This window comes from Rhinopithecus roxellana, chromosome 5 (genome assembly GCF_007565055.1).
Source record: "Rhinopithecus roxellana isolate Shanxi Qingling chromosome 5, ASM756505v1, whole genome shotgun sequence".
Taxonomy (NCBI): Eukaryota; Metazoa; Chordata; class Mammalia; order Primates; family Cercopithecidae; genus Rhinopithecus; species Rhinopithecus roxellana.
Window position 1 is genome coordinate 25,044,756 of NC_044553.1, and position 22,582 is coordinate 25,067,337.

General features: G+C 34.8%; 1 protein-coding gene across 3 annotated transcripts in view; it reads right to left on the reverse strand.

Moving 5' to 3' along the window:
* Window positions 1–22,582, reverse strand: part of MCTP2 (multiple C2 and transmembrane domain containing 2) — a 262,919-nt gene that overhangs the window by 39,943 nt on the left and 200,394 nt on the right. For all 3 annotated transcript variants that reach the window (XM_010371429.2, XM_030930371.1, XM_010371430.2), the window contains 2 exons: window positions 4,364–4,486; window positions 1,677–1,718 (listed from right to left, as the gene is read on the reverse strand). In XM_010371429.2, the coding sequence (XP_010369731.1) occupies window positions 1,677–1,718; window positions 4,364–4,486 (165 nt within the window). The remainder of the gene's footprint in view (window positions 1–1,676; window positions 1,719–4,363; window positions 4,487–22,582) is intronic.

Below are 22,582 nucleotides of genomic sequence, written 5' to 3' on the forward strand. Positions count from 1 at the left end.
CTTTGCTATAATATTTGGTTTTGTCCTCACTTGCTAAAATAGCTCGAGCTAGAAAGGTGAGAGGAGCATCTTTTGCTATTCATAACAAGCCCCTTTTCAACCACACCTGAATTTCTGTTAATGAGATGACTTTTGGAAAGCCTCTAATGATGGGGGAGCTGGTGGCTAGGGGAACCAACCATGTGATTAGAAGGTTACAACTTTCAGTCCTCCCCAGCCCTGGCCTGCAGGGAAGGAATAGGGGCCAGAGATTGACGTGAACACCAATGCCCAAAGATTTAGTCAATTATGCCTATGTAATGAAGCCTCCATAGAAACAAAAATACCATATTCTGGGAGCTTCTGGGTTGGTGAACACATGGAGGTGCTCTAGGGTGTGCCCAGAGAGGGAGGGTGTGGAGGTTTCACACCCATTCCCCCATCCATTGCCCTGTGCATTTCTTCTAATTGGCTGTTCCTGAGTTGTGTCCTTTGTAATAATCAGTAAATATAAGTAAATATTTCCTTAAATTTTGTGAGTCATTCTAGAAATTCATTGAATCCAAGAAAGGGGTTGTGGGAACCCCCACCTGATAGCTGGCCAGTCTGAAGAACAGGAGGCCTAGACTTGTAGTTATCACCTCATACAGGTTTAAAATAATTTCATTAATACTTCTGTTTTTTTGGTAAAACATCCCATTATAAACCTTATTAACTTAGCTTTCCTTTGACAATATTCAATGATTTAATCATTCAGAAACCACTAACATGAAGACATCAAGAAGAAACTTGCATCTGTGAAACCCCTTTTCTGAAAAAGGTCATTTTTCCTTTAAAAGTATTATAGTTGATTTTATTATTTTGCTATTAATGATCCTCTTAACACAACAAATAAGATTTACTTTGTAATCCACCCCATTTGCTTCAAATGGGCAAAACCATCTGGTCCACTCAATTAATTTTAAGGCTCTTTGTATCATAGAGCCAGTGTCTTTGAATACATTTCTATTCAATGGGCATTTACATGGGAATACTTACTCTCAAGGTTTCCCCTTTTGCCCTTTTCTCTCCACAAGCCTCCTACATGTTACCATCCCTCGCCCCAGATACCCACAGGTTAAGGGGATTGGAAGTCCATTAAGCTAGTAGCATTTCATTTGGCATTTCACTTGTTTCATTTTATTCCAGAAGGTTTGTCTGAAAGCGTAATGACAACAAAAGCAGCAGATTTGAGAGATTCTCCCAGGAGAAGGAAAAGGACAGATGTACACAGACATATAGCTGAAAACACTGCCAGGAACAGCTGGGAAAATGACAGGCACGGAAGTGGGTGACCACCCCACAGAGTGCAGACATGAGCCTAAAGAAACAGCAATTTCACTTGATTTACTTTTGACTTCCTAGGCTACCTTTTATCTATGAAGGGGAAGGCTAATCTTGGCTTGCATCCAATAAAAGGCCTCCTATAGTTATGCTTTTTATAACATTTCAATTATTCCTTCTATTTTACCCTTTTCAACGTCACTTTAAAAAATCTTAAAAATGGATATCCTTTTAAAAAGTTACAATAATATTACTATACTGGTAACTCTATAATACAAAAAAAAAAAGGCGGGGGGGAGAGAGATTCGACCTGGAGGAATGCTATCTGTTGACAACACTAGTGTTTTTTTGTGTTCTTTCTTGAACATACGCACCTTGTCATCTTCATCCTCCTCGTCATCTATGTCTGTGCTCTCCTGAAAGGAAATCCCACAACGTGTTTATAAAAACATCAACTGAAATTAACAAATGCAAATTAGACACATTTTAAAGCTTGCCTACAGACTTTAAGCATTCATATTTTTGAAATGCATTATAACCTCTTAAAAAATAACTCTTTTAAAGTTCAGGGACACTGTGGCAGGACTCTAAACAATAAGCATAATCTACATAAAACTGTTGACTATAAATAAAACTATTAGGCCAGTGCCCTTTGAAGGCAGCCAGCTTTAAAAATGCATTGCTGAGTTGTACTTTCTGTAAACAGTGTTGTTCTTATTCTGACAAATGAACCAACTGCTACGTTAAGGCTGAGAATACCATACTTCACTAGTGCTAGGCTCATTGTTACTATAATGACTGCTGTCTCCCTTTGGGGCCATTACTGAAACATTAGACAGTATAAAATGCATTAGTCTGAATATAATCAATCTTAAGAATAAGTTACAGGTTTCTCTGTGGCATTATTATTTTTGCTCTGGGTTTAGGGTTAGAAGGGGCAGGTGAGGGAAAGAAACTCAAGGCTCAGAGCTGGACTAAAGGGTGCCTGGTTTTAGCTCAGGTGCCACAGCACCAGCTCTACTGCTAATGGGCTTGTTTAATGTAAAAATCTTGGCTATTTAATGGCCAGAGTTTGATCATAGCACCACAATGTTTAAAAACTAATATCTGTTGGTACATAATAAAACAGAGTCAGTAGTTTGGAAAGAAAGCTCAGTATTAGACAACAGGTTCTATTTTCAGCTTGAACACTTGCATTTCTGCTTAACCTTGCAAAGGTCAGGCATGCTGTTCAGATGTCATTGTTCCAATAGTAAAAAGAATTGTCAATATCATGCTCTTAAAAAGGAGTAACTCTGAAGTATCCAGAGAATACTCTGCTACATTCCATAAAACCATGGAGCAGTCATCAAGAAATTTCTTCAGGGCCAATATAGCCCTACCTTCTAGAATTCTCACAAGATGCAGTCAGCAGTTTGTGTGGTACTCATGGGTCATCTGGGGAACTAACCTATTCACAATTGGCAGCAAACATGTCTCATGAAAGCCAGTGGATAAACAGGAAGGTAATGAAAACAGGCTATGGGAGGGAAAAAAACACTATAATTAGGAGAAGTCTTTAGCTTGGGACATGGTTCCATTAGTTTTTGCTTTGTGACTTTAAGCAAATCACTTTGTCATATGCACTGTAGTTTCATAAGACATAAAATGAAAATAGTTCCTGCATCTTTCATAGTTGTATTATAGAACTAAATTAGTTAATTATTTTCAATGTTTGATAAATAAAGGCTTTATACATACATATGCACTTATGTGCACACAGGTATACTAATATACACATGTATGCCAGTATATGTACATGCTCACACATACATGCACACATATGCACATACTATAAACATGTATGATATACACAGTGTGCACATAAAACCTGCATAAACATTGTAAAAATGTTAGTTGACAACACAGATATTAGAGATGTTTCTTAGTAAAAATTTCCATTATCTATAACTCTGTGAAACCTAGTCCTTAAATGGATCTATTAAAGTCATTCATTTATTAGCTGGTTCTATTTTCTCACTGATATGTGTTCATGCCTATTGCATTAAATAATTAAAATCAAACAGAATAGAATTTTGAAATTGCCTGAAAGTAAATTTTGAAATTTTCCTTTTGCCACAGTACTCATTTTTCCCACTTTCCTTCCTTCCTAAGTGAAACCAGAAACCTCCCTTAAATTCATTATGAGGACATAAGGAAAAATAAACAAAAACAGTCAGGATTTGATTGACTCTTGGGAAACGAAATGTGAAGTTGATCTATCTAGAAAGGAAATTAATCAAGTGTCAGGACTTTAGATTTTTGTTTAAAAAACTTGGTTCTTGAATCTGGAATGCCTAGATTACATCATTAAAGAAGAAAAAAAAAAGCCTACAAATACAAGTTCCTGGCCACTCAGAGCAGAAAAAGATCTTACAGGGTGCAGTGAGGGGGCCAGGGGCAGGAGAGTCAGAGTGGAAGTGAGATGAGTAGATGTGGAGAGATGTCTTTGAGAAAGGGTCTTGCTTTCTTCAACAAGACAGGAAGTTTGGGAATTTCCAGACAAATGTGGGCACCTGCAAATAGACGGGTCTAAGCCCACCCGCTCTCTGATTGCCCTGGGAGTTGACAAGCCTCTGGGAATCTCCTGAGCCTTCAAGCCAGAGAGAACACTGCATAAGATACCTTCATGGAAAGGCCAGAGTTAGCCCTGCAGAGCTCTCTGCATGCCCAGCAACGGCCCACAGAGCCAGCAAAGGTCTCGTTAGTGATTGAGGAGATTGTTCACAGGAACTCGACAGAGAATCATATGAGCACACAGACATGTGCTACCAGCATGGAAATAATAACCATGAACCAGAGACTCCCCTCAAGCAGGCCAAGACTCAGGAACATAAGATGCCACAGAAAGAAGACTCCAGATTACACGTGATAGAAGACCTCCACTGCAAAACAAGTGCATTTGTAGGGCTGCCTGACATCTCAAACGAAATGGACTTGGGCCATGATTTGGTGGTGGTGGTAGTTTGTTGTTAATACATTTCTCGACAGTCAAATGTCAGAACTTCGAATGCTTGCTTACCTGGCTGTCCTGGATGCTGCTGACCTTGCCTTTCACAGGTCTGATGAAATTGTAGACAAAGATCAGCAACAATGCCAAAGGGATCATATATAGTTCAAAATTCCAGACAGTGATCAAAAACACCTGGTTGAAAGACAAATAAGAACATATGACTGCTTGATAAAACACTAGGGGAGCAATCAAATTCCTACGCATTGGCACAAGGAGATTCAGTTGGGCTATCTCTAGTCACTTTCAGAAACATTTTCAAACAGGTACACACACACACACACACACACACACACACACACACAATGATCAACTCAGTTTTAGAACTGGTAGTATAGAAAGAGCTGGTTAGTCACGCTCTGGAATAGACAGATACAGTAGCTTCATACCTGAAAAGCCCATGGATTTTAGTGTGCCAGAATTTATGGAAAGTAGTATGGAAAAAGTCCAAGGTCGCAAAGAGGCCCGCCACAGGCCAAATTTGGCCAAAAGTGAAGTTTATTTGAACAGGAGAAAGCCATTACTTTTTCAATTGGCTGCCAATATTGAAAAAATCCAAATATTTCAGAGAAAGACTTTAGATTTCCAAACGTTTGTTAAAATACTTAAAATCTACCAATTTTGAGACTATATGGGCATAAGAAAATGATTGGCTAGCATTGTCTACATCAGAAAAGATATTCTCTTAGCTGCCCAATTTCTGTCAATCTCTGAAATTTGTGACTCCTCACATAGAAAGGCAAGTGAGAATTTGAGACTGAGTCCAACTGTCTATGCTACAACGGTTACTAGAGACATGAATGCAAACGAGATGGTTCTACCTCCAAGAAACACACTAATTAGGATAAATAAGGTGAGAACACCTTTTAATTATGAGGCAGAAGTGAAATCTTGGGTAAATTACTTCAAAATTTGAGTCTCACTTTCTTTTCAAACTCACAGGTAGTCTAGAAGATGAAATAAGATAATTTGTGGTTATCAGCTGTCTGTAAGTGCTTGAAAAAGTCACTGCTATAACATATCAACTTAGAAAAGGCAAATTACTGCATCTTAAATATGAAATCTTCCTTTCCAAAAGCAATACTGTTTTATTGCTAAAAACTTTTTCTAACATTTAAAAATTTTCTCTTTGTGGCTATCATATATTGCTTTTATATTTTTGGTGCCCATTGTAAATAAAATTGCTTCTTCCATTATGTTTTTCAAACTTGTCATTATTTACATATAAAAGCAAATAATTTACAGATATGTTTTTAACATTAGCAGCCTTACTGAATATTCTTTACTGTATCAAATAGTTTCTTTCATTCCTGCGAGGTTTCTAAGAATATAGTCACATAATCTACAAATAAGGATCCTCTTCTGTTTCCTCTTTTTTATTTGTAACTTTGTTTTTTCTGCTTGATTTCACTACTCCTACAAAAAATTGTTAAACTGTTCAGAAGGATATCACTGTTTAATTGTTGGCTTTAATGAAAATACTTCTAGAGTGATAAATAATATCACATTAAGAACACACACACAAACCATTTTTAATACCAGAAAATTTACATATAGGTGATCATTATTCTTTATATCTTTGAAATGTTTTATAAATACTCTTTCAGATCTGTTACAAACCTAATAAAAACATGTTTTAAACAAAAATTTGTCCAGTAATTTTAACAAGCGTATAATTTTTAAAATCAAGAATGGTTGGTAGCTAACTAACTGTTCTTTCAGTATCCTCTAAGGATGGATCTATCCTTTTCATTTAAAGACATCAATATGGTGATGTATTGTATTTGTAATTACATAATTTGAAGCAATCTTGTATTTCTGGGAGAAACTCCTTCACTGAGGTAAAACCGTGTTGTTGTATTTTATTTTCTCTTTTTTTTTTTTTTTTTTTTTTTTTTTTTGATGCGGAGTCTCGCTCTGTCGCCCGGACTGGAGTGCAGTGGCCAGATCTCAGCTCACTGCAAGCTCCGCCTCCTGGGTTTACGCCATTCTCCTGCCTCAGCCTCCCGAGTAGCTGGGACTACAGGCGCCCGCCACCTCGCCCGGCTAGTTTTTGTATTTTTAGTAGAGACGGGGTTTCACCGTGTTAGCCAGGATGGTCTCGATCTCCTGACCTCGTGATCCGCCCGTCTCGGCCTCCCAAAGTGCTGGGATTACAGGCTTGAGCCACCGCGCCCGGCCTGTATTTTATTTTCTAATACTTAAAGATGTTTTGCATAGACACTCATGTTATTTTTGTCAGCCTTCCTCAGTCCTATTCCTCTCACTTCTAAAGGCAACCTTGTCCTAAATTTGACGTGAATTTTTCTCACCTGAGGGCACCTTAGGTATATATTAGGAATAACAAACAAAATAAAAATGTTCCTATTGTTCTGCAAATATTTTAACCAATAGTATGTTTTATAGTTCTTTCCATGGTGTATATATAAATCAAGTACATTTATTTTAACTAATATAGTTCCCATTCAAATGAATGCTCTGCAAGTTGTCGACTCTACTCCCTTATCAATGCAAACATGGGCTGAAATAGCGGTTTTATGTAATCAAATATATTAGTATTTTACATGAGGATTTGTGCCTTTAATGTTCAGTGTTCTACTTAAGAAATCATATTCTACCTTGAGTTAATACAGCTATTTCCTTGTGTTTTCTTCTAAAAGATAACTGTGTATGATCTTTATTCTGTCTCAATTTTGGTTTTGTTTTCATTTTTTCTTTAACTCAGGCAATTCAATGTCAACTTTTTCCTTATAGCCATCTTTTACAGCTAAATTCCTGTAACGATCCCCATTTTTCTCATTAACCTACATTGCTACTTCTGTCAATATACCAAGTTCCTACATGAGTGTGTCTATTGTTTCTGAGCCCTCTCAATTCTCCATTGATATATTTTCCTATATTTTACCAAGACAACATTTTTAAACTATAATTTAGTAACCATACAATATCTGAGTGGCCAAGTCTCTTATTACACACTCAAAATGATCTTGGATATTTTTTCACCCTTTACTCTTCCACATGTATTTCAGAATTAATTTATAAATTTCTATACAACTCAGAAAAATTAAGACTGAGATTGTCCTTATAATTTAAAGATAATTGGTATCTTGATATTGACATTTCATAATGATTATTTCTCTACATCCAGAACTTCTTTCAGGTATCTCAAAATATTTTATTATTTTCACTGTACTAATTTTCCATGTTTTTTTTTTTTTTTTTTTTTTTTTTTTAAGTAACTCCAAGTTACTTAAAACAGTTACTATTATAAACAGCAATGGAACAATTTTAAAGTTTATCATTTAATTGGTTAATGCTGGGTACAGAAATACTAATTTTTATATATTGTTCACATTCTTTCTGAGCCCTCTTATTAGCTGTAAGAGACTGCAAATACACTCTTTTGTAGATCTGATGTAGAAAATCATATAAACTGCAAATCATGATGATTTTCCTTCACCTTCTTCTATTCTGTATGTTACTTTCTCCTAGTGCTAAACCTTTTTTTTTGATGTGTGAGTGTGAAATTTTTGAAATACTTTTTAGATCAATGAAAAAAAAATCAAACCACACTGATTTCCTCCAGTGTGACTTGCTCCATCAACTTTCCTTTATTTAAAATTTTATAATATCAAATATATAATCTTTTCCTATATTTTTCTATCTTTTCAAATGTTTCTTTTTTAAAAAAATAAAACATAGCAAAAAGTAGAGCCAACAGTAATTTCTTTATTAGGTAAAGCTAGAGGTTTTCCTATTTGTTACCTATTTCCCTTTCCCTATTAAGTTTTTTTTTTTTGGGGAATTGAGGGTTTTAACTATATACTAAGTGGTGGTTGTTTCTAAATGCCTGTCTACTGGGTAAATGGATTTTATTATTATTTTAAATTGCTAAATGTAACTTCAAGTAAGAAGAGGCTGACATACAGCTAGGGAGAAAAATCAGGACACATCATTTTAAATTTACTTTCTTCAATATAAAACTAAATATGTATTTGAAAAAATTACTTGAACAGCCACCAGTATTAAGGAAACGGTTGTTTTAGGTAAATACCTCATTTGCCATAGCATTTGCGTCTATCAGGAATACTTAAGCAATCCTAGAAATGTTTTACAACAAAAATTGAGTTAATTTAAATATCACATTCAAATAACCTAAAACCCTTTTAGAGTGAGACCTTAGTGCCTTTAGATATATTTTTTAAATCAATGCATAATTCCCATTTCTGTAGAAAAGAACTGATTTCCTAACAAACATATCTTTCAGGAAAAGCAAATATAAACCCTAGAAAAATATTTTATTTTAGAAAAAGCCTAATTATCTGAGCATCTTCAAAAAAAGAAAGAGGGTTGTAACTTTGAAAGAAGGGATCAGATCTGCATGGAATTAATTAAAAATGTTTGTATCTTTGATCCAAGAGCAGCTGCAGTCACTCTGGTAGTACCAGTTGTATAAAACTCCAATGAAAATTTGACCATTACTTCTGAATGGAGGAAACAGGAATGCACTCAAGGACAACCAAGACCACTGGAGAGTGCAGAGATACACTGAAAGGAGAGTGTAAGCAAAGGTTAACCCCAAATTCAGTATGTGAATGCCGCTAAAGTTGCCGGCATACATGCAGAGCACACTCAAAGCAGTCTAAGATCAAAGCTATCACCATAAGACATGTGACAAAGTTTGCATTTTGAGTCTAATAAAATTAAATGCTTTCTTTTTAAAATATATATATATATATATATATTTAGAAGAATGTAGCAGAATTTAGAGTCTCCACAACATAGAACTGCTGATGTCTAAGATACAATACAAAAACCACTCAACATACAAAGAGTCAAGAAAATGGAATCTATTTTCGAGCAAGAGGCAATCAAAATATATCAACTCCAGGGTGAACGCTATGTTGAAATGATCAGAAATGAACTTTAAAACGCCTATAAAAACCATGCTCAGTGAGGCAATGGAAAATAAACTCACCATGGGTAAAACAGTAAATATAAGCATAAAATGGAAACATTAAAAAATAACTGCCCAACTAAAAAATACAATATTAAACATTTAAAAAATCAATGGATATTTTTAGTAGCAAAATTAAGAATGAAAAAGTCAGCGACTATAAAGATATCAAGAGAAATCATCAAATATAAAAGACAGAAAATAATAGAAAAAAATTAACAGAAGGTCTGGAGACCATCAAAATTTCAAAAATTCTAACACGGGTATTCGGAATTTCAGAAAAAAAGAATGGGTAGAAAAATATTTAAAGAAGAATTGGCTGAATACTTTTCAAATCTAGGAAAAGACAAAATGTACAGATTAAAGAAGTCCAGAGGACCTCAAGAAGAGTAGATTTAAAGAAATCCAGCTTTGGGGATAAATAGCATCACCATATTTCTGGAAAATAAAGATAATAAGAAAATGTTGATAAAAACTAGAGAGAAATGACATTATCATAAACACAACAACTTGAATCACCATAGATTTGTCATCAGAACCCATGGAGGCAAGGGGATAATACAATAGCATTTTTGAAGTGCAAAACGAAAACAAAACCGAAAACTTTAGACTCAGAATTCGATATCCAGTAAAAATATCCTATAAGAATGAAAGTTAAAGATTTAGATACAAGAAAATTAAAAGAATTTTTTATCAGTAGATATCTGCACATCACTAAATATTAAAGGAATTCTTCAAGGTGAGGAAAAAATGATACCAGATGGAAATGCAAACTTCAGGAAGAAATAAGTATCAGAAGTGGTAGATACATAAGTAAACAGAAAATATTATTATTTCTTTTATTTTTCAGAATGTTTATAAATGGTTAAAGTAAAGCTTATAACATTATCCTGGTGAGGTGTATAATGTATTTAGGTGTGAAACACAGGGAAACTAATATAAAGGAGGTTAGAGGTAGATGGACATTTAGACTTAGATGACATGTAATGTTTCTATGTTTTAGATGAAGCTATACAATATTAATCTTAAACTGATTGTGAAAAGTTAAGGGGAAAATATACACACATACACCTTAATACTCAGAGCAACTACATAAAAAAGGCAGGGAGGAAAAATTGTAAAAGTAAACAGATAAATGGAAATCTAAAAGTCAAAAGAAGAGAAACAGAGGAGTAAGAAAGAGGTAAATATAAAATAATTAAAATTCAACAATACAAAAAAATACATTAAATATTAATGAAATAAAACACTATAAACAAAAAAGACAGCGATAAAATACACTGAATAACTGTGGCAAAAAAAAAAAAAAAAAAAAAAAAAAAAAAAAACAAAGGAAAAAACGGTAAAATACAACCTAATAGAACTGAACAATATATAAGTTGAATTATTTATCAAAAATGTCTTCGCTAAGAAAAATTTCGGGGCAAATGATTTCACTGTTGAATTCTATTCAACACTGAGAAAAGAAAGAGTATCACTTTGGAAAGAATACTTACCAACTATTTTATGAGGCCAGTATTACCCTAATATCAAAATCTGACAAAACTGTTACAAAGAAATAAAAATACAGACAAATGACCAAATACGAACCTAGATGCAAAAAACTTCAAGAAAATAGTAGTCAATTAAATCAAGAAATATATGAAACTAAATTATAACCAAGTAGAATATGTTCCAAGAATGAAAAATTGATTTCATATTCAAAAATCAATGTAATTCACAATATTGACAGAATAAAGGAGAACAGGTATGTGATTATTTCAACAGATACAGAAAAAGCATTTGACAAAAATTCAACACCCTTCTACTCTTAACAAATAATAATTGGAAGGAATTTCATCAATTTGTTCAAGGACATCTGTAAAAATTTTATAGCTACCATATTTGATCATACTTGGCAGGGGTTTATTGTACATAAATTGTACCTTGAGAAGTTGATTAAAAAGACAAACACAAGTTAAAAAAGAAATGACTCATGCATGCAACCACATGAATCTTAAAAACACATGAGTGGTAAAAGCCTTCTACAAAATAGTACCTACTGTTTGATTCCATTTATATCAAGTTCTAGAACAGACAAAATTATTTTACAATGGGGAAACTTGCATGCACCCCTTAAATTAGAAATTAGGCAAGCATGTCTGCTTTCGCTACTTCTATTCGGTATTTAATGGAATGTGTTAGCCATTACAATAAAGTCAAACAATGAAACAAAAGGCGTAAATATAAGAAAAAAGGTACAACTTTTTTTTAGCAGATGACATAATTTTTTAAATGTAGAAAATCCTAAGGAATCTACAAAGCAAATCCTAGAAAGCACAATTAAATTCAGCAAAGTCCATGATATAAAATTATTATTAAAATATCAAAATCATTTTTAGATATTAATACTAGCAGCGAAACATTAAAAAATAAAATTTTAAAATTTCCATTTATAGTAGCACCACAAAAGTAACAGAGTATTTTGGAATAAAATTTACAAAATATAAGCAAGATATCCTCACTAGAAACTATGAAATATTGTTGAGAAACATTACAGAATATGTAAATAAGAAAATAAATATGCCTAGTTCATGGAGTGGAAGATTTGGCATTGTTAAGGTGGCAGTTATTCACAAATTGACCTACCGATTCAAGCAATCCTTATTTTATAGAAATGGACAACTTGATTCTAAACACTAAATGAAAATGCAGGTCTGGCGTGGTGGCTCATGCCTGTAACCCTAGCACTTTGGGAGACCAACACAGGTGGATCACCTGAGGTCAAGAGTTCAGGGCCAGCTTGGCCAACATGGTGAAACCCTGTCTCTACTCAAAATAGAAAAATTAGCCAGGTTTGGTGGCACGTGACTGTAATCCCAGCTACTCGGGGGGCTAAGGCAGGAGAATCACTTGAATCCAGGAAACGGAGGCTGCAGTGAGCTGAGATTGCACCACTTCACCCCAGCCTGGGTGAAAGAGCGAAACTCCGTCTCAAGAAAAAAAAAAAAAAAAAGGAAGAAAGAAAAAGAAAATGGAAGTGACATATAATAGTCAAAACAATTTTACCAAATAACACACTAGCTGACTTCACAAGTTATTATGAAGCTGTAGCAAAAATAGAAGTAGTGCTGATGAAAAGACAGACTTATACATCAATGGAATAGAAGACAGAGTCCAGAAATAGATCCACATAAAAGTGGTTGATTTTTAAGAAAGTTGCTAATGTAATTCAATGGAAAAAAATTGGATTTTTTTTTAAAACAGTGGCACTAGAAAAATCGGATATATGTATGGGGAAAAAATCACCTACTCTTACCACATAACATACCAAATTTAACTCTAAATGGATTATACATCTAAATGTAAATTCTAAAATTTTAAGACTTCTAAGAAAAAAGGATAGGAGAAAAACTTGCCATCTTAGAGTGGGCAAAGATTTCTTAGGACACAAAAAATATAAAGAGTAATATAAAAGTAGAAAAAAAAATAGGCTGGGAGTGGTGGCTCACACCTATAATCTCAGCACTTTGTGAGGCCAGGCTAGGAGGTCTGTTTGAGGCCAGGAGTTTGAGACCAGCCTGGGCAACATCACAAAAATGAGCTGGGTATGATGGCATGTGCCTGTAAGTCTCAGCTACTCAGGAGGCTGAGGCAAAGAAATCACTCAAGCCCAGAGGCTACAGGCTGCAGTGACCCATGATTGCACCATCGGATTGCAGCCTGGGTAACAGAGTGAGACAGCAACTCCCCCTCCCCCACCACACACACACACACACACACACACACGCACACGCACACGCACGCACACACACACACACAAAGACTTCATCAAAATATACTCCCCTTTTGCTCTTTGGAAGGAAAGGAAAGGGCAAATCACAAAATGAAGAAAATATTTTCACTACATATACTGAAAGGGAACTTGTTTCCAGAAGACAAAAAAATTCTTACAATTTAATAAGATGACTCAATATAAATGGGCAAAATATTTGACCAAATCCTTCAAACACAAAAAAGTCATATGAATACCTACAAACACATAGGAAGATATCCAACATGATTATGCATTAGGAAATCACAAATTAAAACCACTACAAAATCTGATTTCACATGTATTAGAAGGGCTAAAATTTAAAACATTGGAAATATAAAGTGTTGACAAAAATGTGGAACAACTGCAGCTCTCACACATCCTTGGTAAAAACACAAAATGGTACATCCAATTTGAAAAACTTTATGGCAGTTTCTCAAAACATTGAACATATATTTACCACAATTCACAGCTTTTCTACTTCTGTGTAATATGTCTCACAAAAGTCTTGTCCACAAATGTTCATAGCACAGCAGCATTATTCTAAATAACCAAACTGGAAATGGCCCAAATGTCAACCAAAAAGTGAACATATCCATACAGTAGAACAATACTCAGAAACACAACAGAAACATCACATATGTTAGGACCATTGCTTGAAGCCTGGTTTCTCTGGCACCAAGGAAACTTCTTACTCTACCATGCACGTCTTCCCAATATGTTCCATGACACAGGTGCAGAGGTGACCAGAAAGTGTAATTTCAAAATATTGCCTTAAATTTTCAGCTGCAAATATTTCTTCACTTTCTATCCTAAAATTTATCTGCAATAGTTTTTATGAAAATATATACATGCTAAATCGCAGATAGGAGAAAGTGACTCTGAAAAGATTATTTTTTTCCTGAGGAAAACCCTAAAGATCAAAATACCTTCAAGAGTCTGTGGTTCCAAGCTAGCTGTGACTGAAGAACTTAACTAGCATTGCCATAGACACTTGAACAAATCTAACAAATCCTCTATGTATTGTTTCTTTAATGAGAAGGATGTTATCTCGTCACAAAAAATTTAAAAGAACAAATCAGGTTATGTCTATCAGGTTTCATTATGAGGTGGTGATGAAGTGGTCTGTAACCAATTAAATAATCAACCAAGCCATTAACTATCTTCTAAATATCCAAGAGAATGCTTCTACTAAAAAGTAGTTAACTTCAGATACCAAGTTCAATGAATAACATGGCTGTTCCCCTCAATACTCTGGGATCTCATTTGAAATTATCTTAAGATTCTCTCCTTTTGTCCTTCAAGAGTGAATTTGAGATTAGGAAACAGCCAAATTACAAGAAGCTGAGTCTCTGAATAATTCTCAAAAACACTGCTTTTGTTGAAACAAAGCAAAGTATGATTATAGAGATTAGAGTGTGCATCTTATGGCTTACACACTGTCCGTGAAAGTAGTGTTTAAAAAAACTGAACAATGAAATCCGGAGCCTCATTTGAGTGAATATATTTCATTATGGATGTTCATACAAAATCATGGGTTGTTTTATACTTCTATTTTGTAAATAGCTAGGCATGACACAGACATTTGGGAATCTATCCAACATGACCATTATATAGAATAGAACTTTGACCCAAAATTGGTCAAAGTAACCGGGTAATCTTAAATTACTCTTCTGTTTTGTAGCCACCTAAGATGACATAAGTACATTAAGTATGTAATAACAAAATTAAGTGTTCTTTTGTGGTAGAAAATCATAAGAGAACTCTATATGTTCTCTATATTTGCCATCATATAAATTAAGTTTCAGCTAATGAAAAATCTACTTTGTTATGTTACCCATTCCTACACCACGAAACAAACATAAGAAAAAGAACAGATGGACCCAACATCCGCCTTCCTTCCCACCGACCCAAACTCTCCAACCTTACTAAACTCCTAGGTTAAAATGGAAACAAGAACAACATCCCAGGAAGTCCAAGGAAGGGCTAGTTGATTTCTTCTGGTGTAAGGTACTGCTAATTCAAAATCTAATGATTCTGTATGAATACTTAAGAGGGTTAGAAGCTGGTTCATCTGCAAAGTACTGAAGAAGTTTCTAAATTTCTTTTAAGAACCACTGGAGTGGTCCTTCAGACAAGAAAATAAGAAAGGGCAGCAAACAGACAGATACTCTTTCAGAATATTTTGTACATCAAGTCATTTGTCATAATAAAGATAAAATCTAGATATTTGAAACAGTATATCTTTAAATAATCATACAATATTTATGAAAAATCATCCTATTGTACAGGGCATAATTTAGAGGGGGAAATCACATAAGTAAGATTATTTTAGTATAAACATTGGGTAAAGGTGAAACAAAGCTGTGTTAATTCTGTTCAAAAAAAAATCCAGGGTTAAATTTAAAAAAAAATTGTAATTTGACCAGGTACACATTCATTTCTAAGGTAACAAATCAAGTCCCTTCTCAAGAAGTTGTAACTGCCTTTTTTGGTTAAAGCAGGAAAAACATGTCTTACATATCATTATAGCCAAAGCAAAACAACAACAAAACACGACTAGGTGTTATCATGTGCATCGAACTGATTAAAATATTCCATTTTTCCCTAGCCAACATTAAGACATCCAGACCTCATAATTTAACAGTTAAGACCTTTCATTAACTGGCTCAGACTTGGTTGTACATCATAATTCAACTGCACCATACATTCTAGGTTCCTAATCACATGGCACCATTTGCAAACCCTAAGATATAAAACGATGTTCAGGACTTTACTTTTGAACATACACCTTTCTCTAATTTAGAAAGCTATTTTCTCAACTGCTTGACTATTTCTTCACTTATAATGTTCTATCCCTGGGCCATACAAACTAAATTCATCTTCCTGTCACTACTTTATTTCCTGGATAAATTTATTACTCATTTTTTCTTCAGTGCTGGTTTGTTAAACACCTACATTGACTTAGACATAAGAGTAAACAAAAACAAACTAAAAGCAGCCTTTATGTAGCTTACATTGTATATGAGGGTTGAAGATGAGATACAAAAATAAATTATATATATATATATCAGGCAGTAAAAGATCCACCATGAGAAAACAAAACAGAAAAGGAAAGGAAGGAATATCAGGCAGTGGGGTTGGGTTTGCAATTACAAGTAAGGTAATTAGGGAAGACATCACTGAGAGGGTAATAAGTGAGCAAAGACCTTGGAGGAGGTGTGGGTATCTAGGTGAACAATGTTTCCAGGCAGAAGAAATAGCAAATGCAAAGGCCCAAAATTGGGAGTATGCCTTCTTACAGTGTTTTGATTTTATTTATTTTTGAGATGGAGTCTCGCTCTGTCACACAGGCTGGAGTGCAGAAACATGACCACAGCTCACTCACTGCAATCTCCACCTCCCAGGTTCCAGTGATTCTCTTGCCTCAGCCTCCAAAGTAGCTGCAATTAAAGGTGCCCACCACCACGCCTGGGAATTTTTTTTTTTTTTTTCATATTTTTAGTAGAGACTGGGTTTCACTATGTTGGCCAGGCTGATTTCGAACTCCTGACCTCAACTTATCCTCCCACCTCGACCTCCTAAAGTGTTAAGATTACAGGTGTGAGCGAATCCAGTATGTGTGTGTGCGTGTTTGTGTTTTTTAAAAAAGGCAGCATGGACTCCTTGTGTCTGAAACAAAGTGAGCAAGAAGATTGGAAAGAGAAGTGAGGAAGGAACAGGAGTTGGCCACAAGGGGCCTGGTTGATGGCTGTAAGGTCCTTGCCTTTTATTCTAAGGGATTTGCTAGGCTGGCAAGAGGGCAGGAAGCAGAATAACATAATTTGACTCATATTTAAGAAGAATCACTGTGGTTGCATAATAAGAACAAATCATGAAGAGACAACACATATTTCACGATTGAAAAGACCAGGTTAGAGTTAATTGTGGCCTAGAATTAAGGTGATGGCAGTGGAATTAGTGAGAAGTGACCATGTTTTCACTAGTTAGAACCTAGGGACAGAGGAGTTGTAAACAGTTTAGATGAGAAGATAAAAAGGGAAAGATTGAGAATGATTCCAAGATTAAGAGCTTGAAAAACTTGGATGAATGGATTTGTCCATGCATTGAGATAAAGTCTGTAGGAAGAGCAGGTTTGGGGAGGGGAGTAAGGTGCCAATTGGATGTCCATGTGGAGACACAGAGTAAACCTTAGATACATGGTTTGGAATTCAGGGTAGAGGTTATGGTTAGATACATAAATTTGTGGATTATCAGACTCCAGATAGCATTTATAGATATCAGACTAGATAATCTTAGTTAGAAAGCAACTAGAAAGAAATGGCCCAGAATTGATTTCAACAAAAGTCCAAATTTAGAGTTTGAAAAGACAGGGGGTCAGAAAAAGAGCCTGAGGAAATGCCAGAGACAAAGAGATACATTAGGAGATGGCTGTATTCTTGAAAATAGATAAAGTATTTTAAAGAGGATGGACACAATATATTTACAAGTAAGATACTAAGATATGGTCATTGGTGACTTGAAATGAGCAGTTTAGTAAAATGATGAGGCAAATATTAGACAAGAGTGAGTTTAAGAGAATGGGGAAAATTGCAGACAGGAGACATAACTCTTTGAAAGGGTTTATTACAATGAAGAGCAGAGAAATAGGGTGATAGCTGGAAGGGACTGTAGCAATAAATGAGGAGAGAGAGATAAATAAAATTATGAGGCAGGAGACGGGAAATAACAGTTGGAGCACTACTTTTGAATCAGTGTTAAGGGTGGAATCCACTGTAAAATGAAGGGTTGGTCTTAGCAACAATCCAGGTCATCCATAGCTACAGAAGAAAAAGCAGATGACACAGGCATAGATGTCGGTAGGGGGATAGCAGTAGAGGGGCACTTAGATGTTAGTAGAGGGTAGCAGTAGAGGGGCACTTATGTCAATCATGTCATTCTGTGAGAGTGAGGATAAGCAAAAGACCTATTAAAAGTTCAAGGCAGAAGAGAAATTATGAAATAGTCTAAAGAGTGAATAGTCTAGAAGAGTAAAAAGGAGAGTGGATTATAGAAGTGTAATAGAAGTGTAATGGAATTGTCAGGATGCACGAAATACATTTGTTTGTTTGTTTGTTTTGGAACCAAGCTTACCTGAGGTTCTGCTAATCAAGTCTAATGAAAGTAGAGAAGGCAAGCAAATTATTTTAAAGATGGACTATGTGATCTGAGATATTGGTGAGGAATGGTATAAAGGAGAGAAAATAAAATGTAAACACAATGGGTACACTAACAGGTTAAAAGGAGCTGAACAGAAAATTAGTGAACTGAGAGATAATTCCAAAGAAATTGAGGACACAGACCAAAGAAACAAGGTTATAGATATACAAGTGAGGTTAAGACACATGGAAGGTAGAAATGAGAAGGTCTAATAGGTGTCTAGGGTAGAGAGAGGGGTTAAACAGAGAATGGAGAAGAAGTAATATATAAAGAAAAAATGCCTGAGGATTTTCCAGAAATGCTGAAAGATTAATATAGGAAACCCCCTTCCCCTAAAAATTCCTTGTCAGGATAAATTAAGAATGATCTATATCTAAAACTATCATAACAGAACTGAAAAAACAACTGGGAAAAAGAACACTTAAAAGCAGCTAGAGAAAAAATAGTTCAACTACAAAGGAAAAGTAATTTGAGTGACTTTATTATTCCTCAAGGCAACAGGGAAAGCAAGACAACAGCAGAATAATTTAACATATATATTCTTTCAGTCTTTCAATTTAGAATCCTGTATGTCACAAATTATCTGTAAAGGAGAGTGAAGCAGAGACATTTTCAGGAAAACATGAGCTAGGAGTGCTTCTCACCAGAAGACCCACATGAACTTAAATATCAAAGATATACTTCAAACAGAAGGACAACTGCCCCAAGTATAAAGGCAAAATGCAAAAATGTATGGTGCTGAAAAACAATGGTAAACGTGTATGTCAGTATAAATAAACATTGACTTACAAAAGTGAAGTATAATTTGTAATGAGACTGTCCAGAATTTAAATAAGGAAAAGCAAAAGCCTACAAATTGGGAGAGGTATGGTTTGATTTAAATAATTCCGATATTATTGTTGTTAAGCTGGCATGTTAAGTACAAGATAAACTTCAGCTTTTCAGTATGAAGAAGATTTTTCTCAATATTCCTTTAAAAAAAAAAAAAAGCTGTGGAAACGGCTTAATATACACAAACCAACAATTTGAAGATATCTGAGAATAATCAAGACTTCTAGGACCTGAGGAGACAGGATCAAAAACAAATACACTCCCTTAGTTTGCTATTGCTTCATCTCTTTCAGGGTTAGTTTCATTCCTATTTGTTTGTTTCCTTGTTGATATGGTTTGGCTCTGTGTCCCCACCCAAATCTCATGTCCAATTGTGATCCCCACGTGTCAGGGGAGGGGCCTGGTAGGAGGTGATTAAATCATGCGGGTGAACCTCCCACTTGCTGTTCTCATGACAGTGAGTTCTCATGAGATGTGGTTGTTAGAAACTGTGTGGCACTTTTCTCTTCCTTGCTGTGTCTCTCCAGCCCCACCATGGTAAGACATGTTGCTTCCCCTTCACCTTCCAGCATGACTGTAAGTTTCCTGAGGCCTCCCAGTCATGCTTCCTGTTAAGTCTGCAGAGGTCTGAGTTCATTAAACCTCTTGTCTTCATAAATCACCCAGTCTCAGGTATGTCTTCATGTCAGTGAGAGAATGGACTAATACACTTGTTTTTGTCAATTCACTGTGCAGGACACAGCAATCAACAGAGTACAAAGTACTAACCTAGAGTTTGCTTCAATCATAAAAATCTGGGGAGGCAAAAATTGGAGTGCATGCATGGTAACTGCAGCAGCTAGGACTTAAAAGACAAAAATAAAGAGGATAAAAAAAGAACAGCAGAGAGTCAAGCTAGGCAGTCTACATTCATTTCTCCTCAAAACAGTTACTAATTCTTAAGCCATGCATGCTTAGGATGAAGGTTGAGACCAAGCAGAAAGTAGCTGCTAAAATCTTCTGGCAATATCACAGGGTTGAGAGACAAAATTAGAGGTGAGGGACTATTTAAAAAGAAGGGCCCTAGTAAATATTGCATAGTTTTGTTGAGAATCCTAAATGACCACATACTAGGCATGGGGTAAAACTAGAAATAGATGAATCCTTAAGATGCCTGGAATCCTACCTTGGATCATCTCCATCTGTGATGGGATCAGAGTGACCTGCTATATTCTAAATGCCTACTCTATATATTCTCTGGTAGAAGATAACTTAGTCCACGCCCCCCTTTAAAATGTTCTAATAAAAATAATCAGGTATACACAGAAGGAAAAAACAATGACCAAAAATCAAAAGGAAAAAGATAACCAGAATAAATAGGTGATTTAGATATTAGAGTTATAGGATATGGATTTTTAAATAATTATAATCCATATGTTCATGGAAACTGGTGAAAACAATACCAGCAGAGAACTGAGATCTGTAAGAGTCAAATGAACACCTAGAACTTCCTAAACAAAATGAAGAGCTCAATAAATGAATTTAATAGAGGAACAGATAAAGCAAAACAGAGAATTTGTGATTTGGAGTAGGGAATTAAATTAATAATTTGGAGTATTAGTAGAAAATATCTACACTTCAAGTAGAGATAGATATGGTAAAACTAGAAATAGAATAAGAAGAAGTATGGCACACTGAGAAAGGTTTACTTTATATGTAAAAATTTGATATCCAGAAAGAGAAAGAGAGACTAGGAAAATGCTATAAGTGATTCTGGATGAGAATCTTCCAAAATTTATAAAAGACATGAAGTCATAAAGTTAACGAATGCCAAATAGGATGACTAAAGAAACACACACATATTCTCTCTCTCTTCTCTCTCTCTCTCTCTCTGGCATCTCAGAGTAAAACTGAAAATAATCAATCGTCAAAAGCAAGTTTGAAAGGCAGGCACAGGAGTAAAAAAGACACATTGCCTTCCATGGAGCAACAATGAAATTGACAATTGACACGTCCAAAGAATAGTAATAGCCAGAAGGAAAAAAAATGAAAAGTTTGTATAAGATTTACCTAATCCATTAATGTTTGGTAAAACTTGCCTCTAACGTTGCCTGAGCCTTACGTTTAGCTTTCCGGGATGACATCAAATTATGGATTCAATTATTTAATGGGTTTAGTACTATTTAAGTCTCTTTTGCAACTTCGATAAGTTGTTGTATAAGCTTTATTCATTTCATGTAGTTTCAACATTTTAAGTTTAAAATTGGTCATAATATCCTGTTATGTTTAATCTCTGCTTCATCTGATGCAGTCTGTGCCTTCCAATGCCTGTTTGTGTCTTTTCTCTTTGTACACTGAAAACTCTGAGAAAAGAATAATCAGTTCTCCAAGTGTTTCAAAAAGATAACTTTTAATTTTGTTTTTTCTTTTGATTTTACACATGATTTTGTTCTTTTTTTACTCTTCTTAATCAACTTGGTTTCATTCTGCTGTTCTTTTTATAATGTATTCATTTTGAAAGTTAATAAGTTTGCATCTGACTTACTTTCAATATTGGTCTTGTCCTGCTTTTGAGGAACACAAAAAGTGAATTCTAATTCTTGGATGGAAGAGCAAAGAGCCAAGCTTTCTTACCAAGACATTATTGAAGAAGAAAAGGAAATTGGGAAGAACTGTGCTAAATCTAAATATTTGTGTGATACTGGTACAGGAATAGACAAAGAGACCAATGAAGAAGCCAATCTATGTATGTAAACTTGATTTATGACTTCGTGGAAATTGCAGATCATTGAGAAAACGCAGAATATTCAATAAATGATACCAAGTCATTTGGATACTACCCAGAACACAAAAATGAAATTAAAACATGAGTAGATTTAAAGATATAATGTAGAATTTAAAAAAATTAAAGAATATTTTTATGACTTTGGGCATAAGAAAGGATTCTCCAAACATGTCATGAAATGCACCAACCACAGGAAAAAAAAATGAGTAAGTTTGATATTAAAGATTATGTTCATCAAAAGATAAAACAAAAAGCATGAAAAAATAGAAACTTCCAGAAGGTATTTTAAGTACAAAGAATGTGTATCTAGATTAAATACTTCTACATAAAAACAAAATTAGGCAAATTAGGCCAAGATAGAGCAAAGAAGGAGGGATCCAAGTGCCCCCAAACATATGAAATGTGTTAGTATTATAATAAAAAATGCAAATTAAGACCTCACCAAAGTACCCCTTCAGAACACACCAGATTGACAAAATTAAGAAGTCAGATAATGCCAACAGTTTTCTAAGATGCAAAATCATAACTTTCATTTGATGCTGATAGTTCAATAATCACTTGGGAAATGAGTAGCTTAACTAATTAAGCAGAAAGTGTATATCCCAAAACCTAGCAGTCCTACTCCTAGGTATATATCCTAGAGCAATAGATTTCAAACTTGAGCCTGTATGAAAAGCACCTGGAGGC